Source organism: Macrosteles quadrilineatus, unplaced genomic scaffold (assembly GCF_028750875.1).
Source record: "Macrosteles quadrilineatus isolate MER2022 unplaced genomic scaffold, UCM_ALF_1.0 Scaffold_8__2_contigs__length_117827958, whole genome shotgun sequence".
NCBI classification, from domain to species: Eukaryota; Metazoa; Arthropoda; class Insecta; order Hemiptera; family Cicadellidae; genus Macrosteles; species Macrosteles quadrilineatus.
Genome location: NW_026542601.1, coordinates 74,713,424 through 74,723,962, shown reverse-complemented (window position 1 = coordinate 74,723,962; position 10,539 = coordinate 74,713,424). Strand labels below are relative to the sequence as shown.

General features: G+C 36.6%; 1 protein-coding gene across 1 annotated transcript; it reads right to left on the bottom strand.

Moving 5' to 3' along the window:
* Positions 1 to 1,205: 1,205 nt before the first annotated feature.
* LOC129001090 (suppressor of hairless protein-like) lies at positions 1,206 to 10,502 on the bottom strand. The gene is made up of 3 exons (XM_054428260.1): positions 10,238 to 10,502; positions 4,295 to 5,570; positions 1,206 to 3,665 (listed from the first exon to the last, which is right to left on the bottom strand). The coding sequence occupies exons 2-3, from the start codon at positions 5,473 to 5,475 to the stop codon at positions 3,389 to 3,391; spliced, it is 1,458 nt and encodes a 485-aa protein (XP_054284235.1). The 5' UTR covers positions 5,476 to 5,570; positions 10,238 to 10,502; the 3' UTR covers positions 1,206 to 3,388.
* Positions 10,503 to 10,539: the final 37 nt, after the last annotated feature.

Genomic DNA, 10,539 nt, shown 5'->3' with positions numbered 1-10,539 from the left:
CAATATACTGTATAAGCAACCCCTTGTTCATCTTTAATTCATATTTTTGGTAAATAAAAACTCAGTTTAGTTTGATTATGTAGTTAAATCAATACAATCTCATAGTTATAAAACTGAAATCAGCAGTTGTATTTTAAACTGATTGTGTTGACTAAAGAATCAGCCATTTTTCAACAACCACAGATACAAACATCTTTTCAGCCATCCTATACCTTTAGTTCTAATTCACTCAAGTATTTCTATACTATTTCTCGTTATATTGATATTGAATTGAATTTCTCGACATTGAATATACAAAGTTGAGCATGTACGTGATACAAAAGTAACCAAGGTATTGTGAGGGTTTGTGTGTATAGCTTCTCAGTTCGCCAGTACACTGCAACCAGGCTCCTCGCTGCTTAATGGCATCATTTGCGAACGGAATGGTGCCATTTGTAGCTCTGTAGCTGATGTGTGTACACTTCCCTACGCATGGGAAATTTTTAAAATTATTGAGTCTCTCGTCGCATGTGAGGCCACTAATACGTTTTTGACCGCAAGAAACATATCCGATGCCGACATTCATCACTAGATGACTGATGGTTATGGCCCTGATGCAATCATGGTTAAGTGCGGAAATGGGTTAATGAGTGTAAAAATGGCCAAGAAAACCTTTGAGAAGTTTGGGCACCCACTGAAAACACAATTTATTCAGAAATAGATATTGTTTACAGCCATTTTTAAAATGCCTAACTCTTTTAGGCTTTACCCGCTATAATTGCATTAGTGCTACAAACTTCAATCATCTGGCGATAAAAGTCTGCAGCCGATATGTTTCTTACAGGCAAACTACATATCATTGATATTTACACAATCGGCAGGAGATTCAATAATTTATAAAAATATGAAGACACAGCAAAGTGTGCATGTCAACTACAGAGCTGCAAATGGCAAAATTCTGTTAACAAATTATCCCAGTAAGCGGCGAGGAGCCTTATTGCAGCATACACACAAACTAAGAAGCAATACACACAAACGGCCATTACTGAAAAAAAAAAAAAACACCCTAGAAGCTTGGAATAGTTAAAAGAATGGAGGTCGAGAGAAGAGGGCAGTAAGCAAGGTATAAACAAGAACAAACTATTCACTAATTGAAGGAGCTTTTAACAAGAAGTAGGTGATAATATAAGTGAAATATAAATCGATAATATTAGTTTAATTAGCAATAGAAAATATGACTTTGAAATGTGTTCGTAAATTCTTTGTGACTACATAGTTTATTACAAAAGAATAAAAACTATCTAGAACTTTGGTGATTTGTATAAGATATAGGCCTACAATAGAAAGGTCATGTACGCCGCCATTTTAGTAGGGAAAACATTTGTTTTCAATGACAAAATTATTAAAAGAAATGTCTTACACTTAATTTTTCATGAGCAAACTATATTAAAAACTGATGAGCACTTGATTTATATACAAATAAAAGCATCCATATTTGATATTTATAAAACTTACGAGAATATTTACAATACATCAAGTGTCAGTTTTCTGTTTATCTCTTTTAAAGTTTAAAAATTAAATAACACTATTTAAATTACAAACCTATTTTTGATATTAATTCTACTTCATTTAGGCTGATCAACATAATTGTTTGTGGGAAATGAGAAATCAAATAGTCTAATACCAAATCTTCTTCAAGGACAATAACTGCAAAAATAAATCATCAATATACACATATAAATATATCCCAAATTATTTTCTAAATATGAAACTAAAGTGACATATGCAAAGTTTACATTTAATTAAAACAATATCTTTTCACAGTCAAATCATACATCACATACAAAATAGTAAATGCAACACAAATTACACAAACATAACACACGGTTCAAACCATAAGATTCTTTCAATTAAAAAATTTCAAAATATAGGCCTACTTTTTGTAAAGAATAAAAACAATAAACAAAGTAAGTCAAGGTATAAATAATGAGTATAAATAGAACACCACAAACATTGAAAACGTTATGTACAAAAATATACAAATTTAATTATCTTTTACAATATCATCTCTAAAGTCTACAGTCTGCTAAGTAAAGATATTATGTACAGAGAAATACTATCAACACCTACAACTAGGTCGTTATTTTGCCAATTTGTGCTGTGTATAACATGAGCTATCTATCATACAATGTTTTTTGAAACAATTAAATTGCTTCTAAATTGTTAATTGATTATCCTAAATAATTAAAATGCGTAAAATCACAATACTTACAATAGTTGTATTTTGTTTACAGTAGGCTCTCGGTACTGTATTCATCTTTTCATCATCCTACTATTTATTCATTTAAGCAACCTGAGAACTTATGTACAGAGACCCTGAACACAAAACTACACCACTTTGTGATCCGTAAATGATGTAAGTTTTAGTTTTGTCCATAAATCACTTTTAATTACAAAGCAATAAACAGAGTGTATATAAATTTTTTTGGCTTGGACAGTGTTTAGTTTTTCAGGATGAAACCAAATTTAATAACACCATCAAAAGCCAAATACGTCCAATTTAACATGTTTTTCCCCCACTTTAAATTTTTAATTGTTACAGTCAACTAGCTGAGTGGTTATAATGCTCGTCTGACAATCAACAGTTTGCAGGTTCGATCCTGAGAAAAGTTAGTAGCTAATCGATAATTCCAAAGTGGACCCAGCTGTTCTTGATCATTATGATTTCAATAAAATGTTCTCAGCTGAAATAACAGCTGACAGTAACAAAAACTGCACAGATTATCTTACTCCATTCTACACTCGCCTAGCACTCGTATTCAGTTTAAAATACGAACCTTGATAGCGTTGTTGTCTCAAGAGCAATGAAAACAAATTCAATTTCAAACAAAAATTACTTTTCGATCTAAATCCAAACAGATGTAAATGATTTATGTAACTGAACCCTATGCTCATTTTGTTTTAATATACCTAAGTGATTTTTTTACCGTTCAGATAAAAAGCCATGTTAAAAAGGGAATTTTGACTTAACAAGTTGGGTATTATAAGACCCACTCTTGGGTATGACAGGTCATGTAAAAGCTGGGTAAAAGCTAGGCGCAAAAAGAGAGCGCGAAGTAAGCTCTCCTCTTGTCTAAGGTAATTTAATGGTTCTTTTTTCCTAGAAGTAAAGCGGATGACCTATAAAATCACTCCTCCGCTCTGCGCGTTCCAAACCCGCTTATAGGAAAACCTGGCTTAACAGGTAGTGGATGGGTAAACAATGAGTTATTTCATGTTGAATTTGAGTGAGCCAGAATAAAAAATGAATTTAATTTTAGAAAGGTTTAAAAACCCACAAAATACTAAATACCTGGAACAGAAGGATGGGTAAGGTAGAAAATACTGGAACCTTAAATGAGTCCACTGACTAAATCCCCTGTGGCTGGTTCCATGGCATGTCTGTGATGGCAGGCAGTCTGTCCGCGTGACTATGGTTAGTGGCTCCTCGCATGATGTCGTCTGCTGGGGGACAGTGCGAGCGTGGACCTGGCTCAGGGGTATATGTGAATGTCAGTCCCGTCGCGTAGATGATGCCGTCGTTCCTCACTAGCGAGACAGGGACCTGAGTTGGCTGTCGGACCCACAGCCACTCCCCTCGGAACGATGAGATGTCAGGAACAACACACAGCATGCTCTCTTGGCACCTGGGACAAGAAGAAAATGTCAGTGGTAAATTTGACTTGTTTGGTGGATTGTATTTCAAACTTGTTAATAATATGTAAAACGTATTGAAATTAAATTTGCTTGTTTCATACGCCATTATTTCTTGTACACCTCAGAATGTTTTTAAATAGTAATTTCCTTAAGGTGTGTATTGCAGATGTTTTTAACTAAGACTAATGATACCCTGATAATAACCAATACAAGAGAAGAAACAGGTCCTAAATAGGCATTGACATATTCTTAGGTAGGACATATCCTATTAAAATAGGATTAGACACTTGCAATAAGTTACTATGAGTAAGTTTGGTCCTATTCGATCGGTCTCACACTCAGTAGTTTTATTTTAAATGGTAAAGCTTACCGCAATAGTTGCCTCCTGCGTCAAAGCTAATTAAACTTGAATCGGTATTTTAGTGAAATCTAATTAACTGGGACTTTCATTATGTCTATAAAAAATGTTAACTAACAAGTTTTTAGGACCTTTATAAACACAAGCGTACACAATGTTTTTAAAGATTCAAATAACATGTACAGTAGGCCTACTACCGGTACTTTTCTCTTTAATCTCTATCAACCAACCAAAATCCATCCTTTCTTAAACTAAACTAACCTGTACATAGTCTCGGCCTCGACATCCCCAAACCACACTTGCAGGTTAGGTGTGAAGTTCTCTCCAGACAGCTCCAGCATAGCTACGTCTCCGCCTCCGTTCAGATGCAGACTGTGAACCACAGGAACAGGAGTCACAGGGTCTCTCACAGGGCCCATTCCCTCGTAGAACTGATACTCCGCCTTATCAGTACTGATAATAGTCCAACACGCGCCATCGTTGATCATCTCCTTGTTGGGTTCCTTGGGGCACGGAGTCGCCTGGAACTGGATGATCCTCTCTTGTGACAGACACAGGTACATTCTCTCTGTATCCTTCATGTAGAAGGCGCACTTGTGTAGCTGGGAGACTGGGTCGTCAGCTTCCAACAGTGCCATCTGCTTGTCTACTTTCCGAATAATTAACCTAGGGAGAGCCATACCCGTTACACTACACACTAGTTTAACCGTGCTGCCGTAGTGAACGTAACCGTCGCGAACACTAAACTCTTCACTTTCACTCTCGTCGTCGTCCAGCAAATGAATAGTGAACGCTCCCCACTGAGTGGAACTTGCGTGGAAATTTCCGTTCTCCACGTGCAAATATCGTGTGCTCACCGTTTGAGATCGCAGTCTATTGAACAAAGCGACTTTAGTACCACTGGCTATGCAAAGATCGGCGTTTTTCAACGATTGCTTTTTCTTGGACGGTTTTGAAATCACTTTGATGCGCTTACTGTGAAAGACACCTATGTCGTGGCCGTTGCCGTAGAACATTTTTACAGAGAGCATGAAATGTTTTCGCTTATCTGAGTCCGATATGTACAGAGTTTTAGCGGCACAATACTGTTTACCGTTGTTTAAATCTAGCTGCTGCATGTCTTGGTCGGAATTGCCAATACCGATAAACGCACACAGTTGAGCGGCTTGGTCGGACTCTCCGGTCCGTAGCAGCTTCTCCTGTCTTAGCCGCCAGCCTTCCCCATACAAGTAGATACAAGGCGGGGGACAGAAAAACCTCTTTTCATTTCCATAGGATTTCTGTGCTACTTTGGCGTGTAGGATGACGATGACCATGTCACTTCGCTCCCGCAGATACTTTTCCATCGCATCTCTCGTTAGTCGCTGTCGCTGGTCTTCAGGGCGATAGTAACGTTCAACCGGTGACAAGAGGCTGACTGCCATTCCGTACTGATGAGGCATCCTGTAGAGTATTTTAGGAGATAAGTCTCTTCTTGTTCTTCATTATTACAGGCAAGTCAGTAGTAACAGACTGCTCATTGTTTGCAAAGACGTGACTGAAAAAAAAAAACACTTTAATTATAAAATTTAACAGACAGTCTATAGTTTAGGCCTTCATTTTTCTTGAAGAAAAAGTTTAAATAATATGCCAACAATTATAAATGTATAAATAGGCTATAAAAAAAATATTTAGGTTATTATTATTATTCCTTAGGCTAATTAACTGTTCAAAGATGATAGTAATGTTATATCAACTGTCAACAGATTAAAACTGTAAGAGGTTCGTTCCATATTACCCTAATCATTAGAGAGCATAAAATCTCTCCACAAGGGAAATAGGCCCACAAGCAGTGATCCGAGAATAATTTACCAAAACGTTAAGAGTCCACATTATCACGTGCTTGGACAGTAACTTAATTCCTTAAAGGAGTAAAAAACCATTTAACTACTTACAGAAATTTATTTTTTAAAAAGAAGAACCAAAATAGAAACTGGACTGTGTTCAGCTTTCAGCAGAAAAAGGATCTGAGGAAAAATTCCCAAGCAACAATGCCCATTGGCAAGGCCAAGATAAAACAGCATATTATCTTAGGTTTCCCATGGAATAATTAACTGTTCTGTTATCTAAATCACTTCCGCTCCCACGATTTCTACGACAATTGTCCATCTATGGCCTTTTTGAATAACAATTTATTGCACATTTTCCCACAGTTGTACATAGTTGACCTACTGCACAGTTGATTGTTCAGCTTCATTCTTACAGAAATGTCTCAGAAGTTCAGCTGTAGGTTTACTACTTAGAAAACAGTGAGGGGTTGAGATTCACAAAATTGGGCCCTTGATAGCCTATGTATGCTGTATGAATTGTCCCTAGAATTGTAAACTGCCTTTTTAAAAGGTCCACTTGTTTAGATTTTAACATTTAGGTCCACCTTTTCAATTTAATACACATCAATAATTACTTTTGAGCGGAGTGAGCGAAGCTCTTAAAAATACGTCGACTCTTATGCATTTCGTAATACGCACACGAGGAGTGCTAGACAGCAAAACCAATTGTTTTCAAATTTTGCATGGTGCTAAAGACCATATCGGTGAGTGCTAAAAACGCATGGTATCAGCTGTTGAGTTTAATTAATTATTGTGACTGTTATCACGGATATTAGAACAGAAATGGTACGGATAATAAACAAACATAAAATTCTCTGTGTTTTTGACATAGGCTATTGTTCCTCTTCACTGAGAAACATTTTGTAACTATTTTATCACTCTAAAATGTATCTCTACACAATATTTTATCTATTGGCGTCTGCGAACGCCACCTAGTAACAAACCTGGGCTACCATGACCCAGCGACTTACATTCTATCTATATTAGGCCTAGTTCATAGAGAGCGACATGCATGGCAATAGGCCTACTGTGATTTCTAAAAATGATTTCTAATGCACAAAAATATTATTAGGCCTACACAATTCACCCAGCACATCAATTTTCTATTTAGTTTTCATTGGCCTACTTATGTCATAAATTACGCTAAGTAAAAGCGAAAATTCTTTATTGAAGAACTAAGTTGTAGCTCAACTTAAAAAATACACAGTTTGTGTTTTGGAATGTCTAAATCGGACCGGCTTCTCAAACCATAGGAGATAGGGTGAGACAGATTTTGAAAAAGGTCGATATTTTTCTTAACAAATACACAACAGTTTAAGATATAGATGGAGGGAAAAGTACGAATTTTGTAGTTAGCAAAAAGTGTTTTACAGGAAAATGTACGACACTTCTTAAAAACTGTTCTAATGGCTTTCTTTTATAGTAAAAAAAAACTCTTTTAGAATTTATACACTCATGTCCCCAAACTGCAACTGCATATGAAAGAAAAGGAAAAACCAGTTGTTAGTAAAGCCGGGTTTACACGCTACAATAAAACGTAACGATTTGTCTGCAACGACAAAACGTCCATGCAAGACGGAACGTGTAAACTGGAAGTCGTTACGTTTTGTCTGAGTTGGAGTGAGGTTGGAAGGTTGGTGGAAATTTCCACCAATTTCTGTAGATCATAGCGATTTTCTGTAGATCGTAGCGACAAGTCGTTGCGTGTAAACGATGACTCAGTCATCGTTGCAACCTGTAGACCCTCTGATGTCGCGTTGGTCCAGTTAACTGTTGTGTAAACTGTGTTGTAGGCCTACTGTTGTTTTAACCACTGTGGTACCTATATTTTTTGACTGTGTTGTGTAGTGTTTAGTTTATCTTTACTGTTTTTGTCACATTTGTCACTATGCCAGACATACGCCAAGCCTCTCGTGACTTTTTAATAGAGTTCATTGAACTATTACAAGAGTTTCCCTTGTTTGTGGCAAGTCAAACATAAGGACTAGTCTGACAGGAACAAGAAATACCTGGCCTATGTAGAATTAGTCAACAAATATAAAGAAAAGAAATCGACGTGTCTGCAGAAAGGGCAATTGTCGTAAAAAAAAATTTAACTCGTTTAGAACAGTGTACAAACAGTCAAATGAAACACAATTTAATACATCAAATATACAGGGAGCCTATAGGTCAATATAACTACCTACCTATATAACTAATTCGCAACAAGATACCTACATCAGGGGCCTATTTCATAATAAACTACAAGTTTGTACAACAAGTTGTACAACTTGTAACTTGTAATTTCCATTAGATTTGAATTGGGCGATCAGCTGATTTACTAATAATATTAGTTTGTACCATGGTGGGCCCCTGGTAGTGGTTTGAGAGCCCAAAGTTAGAGAAAAAGACGGAACGTGTAAATGGTCCGCTCAACCTATGACAAAACGTAACAATTAGTCGTTGCAGACAAGTCGTTATGTTTTATCGGAGCGTGTAAACCCGGCTTAAGCCATCACTAGAACTTTAGAGTCCAAAAATGTTGCCAAATTTCTTAATTAGAATATATTATAGTCCTCGCCACCCTAAGTTGAGGCAGCCAAAGGCCGCACTAGATATACGCCGTGCGGCTTTGGGCTGCCTCAGCTTAGGGTGGCGAGGACTATAGAACTTAATTTGTTACAAACATAATCTTAGTGGTGTATAAATTTCAACTGGATGTTGATGTGAACGCACAGGAACTTAGTTTCTGAACAGGACGGAATGAAATGATTGTTGTCTATGGAAATTGCCCAGGGGTGCCGTGTTTTCTTTGTTTCTGATATGAAATTCGATCATTTGAGTTTTGGCACTGTTTAAAAACAAGTTATTGCAGCTAAACCGTAATATTGAGCTGATTCGACCAATTGCTTTCATCCTGAGGTCGCGCACGCATGCTGCAGACAACGACAATGAGGTGTCACCAAGAAACAAAAATACCCTATGTGGGAAAATAAATGAGTAAATAACACTTTTCAGGGCTTTCTTCAACTTACTTATATTTTCACAACAACAAAAAAAGGAACCTTCTATCTCAACTTTTAAACATAATCCAACTCTCAAATTATCCGTCACCATGACAACTAAAAATAGCCAAAAACGTAAACATAAACAAACTATTAGTCAGCTGATGCTAGTTCACAACTACACCCTACCCTCAGATTCACGCACACAACTTGGCAGGTCATTAAAAAAAGGATGAATAAGACTGGACCAAGCACCGAGCCCTGGGGAACCCCTGCAAAGATTGCTAGGGGAAGTGAAAATGCAGATTTTGAACAGTTGTTGTCATCAATGAAAGGAATTTGAACTGCCTGAGTTCTGCCGGTCAGATTTTGATTCAGATAACAACAAAATAGGCTATTCAAACCATTTAACAAATTCTTTAATGATGATGATGGCAGTTAAATAAAGAGAAGTGATGAAATGTTTTACAAAAAGAAGGTAGCTTACCAACCAGTCCTAGGCCTAATATGAAAAATATATTATGCTAAGGTAAACTCTCTTTCACTGAGTTTAAACTTTAGGACAGAGCAGGGTTAACTTATAATCCGCTTTATATGAGCCTTCACTTAGTACTCAAACGTATGCTATGTATAAATGCATTAGGCCTATGAGAACTTCTTTTCTTGTTGTCTTAATGTTTTATAAAGATATACACTTTCACGATTGAATAAAGTAGAACCAAGCCTAACTTAGTTTGAAATACGGAATCATAAACATTTCCTGAATTTTAATACATGGGTCTAGGATACGTTATAATAGGCCTACAACACCAAGAATCCCACTCAATCAATGTAAGTTAAATCTTGGGACTGGGGAGGTGGTCCAGGGTTGTAAACAGTTACAGGCTAAGTTAGCCTAACTTAACTTATACTGGACCCAGATGTGATTTGACATTTAACCATCAATTAATCACACTATTAAGTAGTCTGTAGGCCTACCTGATAACAATATAAAAAAAAATGGATATGCAAAGGGCGTTTAAGCTTAGACCTAATAGCCTAATTTGTACCAAACAGGGCTATGCCTAATGCAAGAGAAAACTTGGATAAGTGTGGTCTTCCAATGGTAAAACTAAGGTAAATTACTGAGGTACAGAAGAACGAGTTTTATAAATTAACTAAGGTACAACGGTTTTTATGGAATTAACTTTAGAAAAGTGAAAAAGTTTACAACTAGTTGAAAGTGTCACTAACATAAAGTGGCATCTCTAGACAGGCATAACCTAACCACAACCGGTGAGTAGCACTACGACTTCATCGGAGAGCTTAGCATTAATTATAAAGAAAACATAAACACTTTGGTTGAAACATACCTAGAATAAGATAAAATCCACAGTAGCAATGTTTTAATGTAACTTCATTCAACACCAAATGCACTCAGACAGAATCAAAACATTGGAAACACCTGTTCAACCCAGAGAATTTTCCGACACTGCTGCCAACACTACAACATCCAAAGCACTAATCGATCCTTCCCCTCACCATAGTTGTTGAGAGGGGGATACTACGACTAGCAAACTCAATTTTTCCGGTGTTGTCACTGTACAAGCGATAGATTTATAAAAACTTAATATTTTATTACCTATTTTGGTCAAAATAACTTTACCAAATAGTT

Excerpts from the sequence above, each read along its gene's own strand:
- LOC129001090 (XM_054428260.1), bottom strand. The coding sequence starts at position 5,475 with ATGCCTCATCAGTACGGAATGGCAGTCAGCCTCTTGTCACCGGTTGAA. Across the intron at positions 3,666-4,294 it reads GAGGCCGAGACTATGTACAG|GTGCCAAGAGAGCATGCTGT; the intron begins GTTAGTTTAGTT and ends TTCTTGTCCCAG.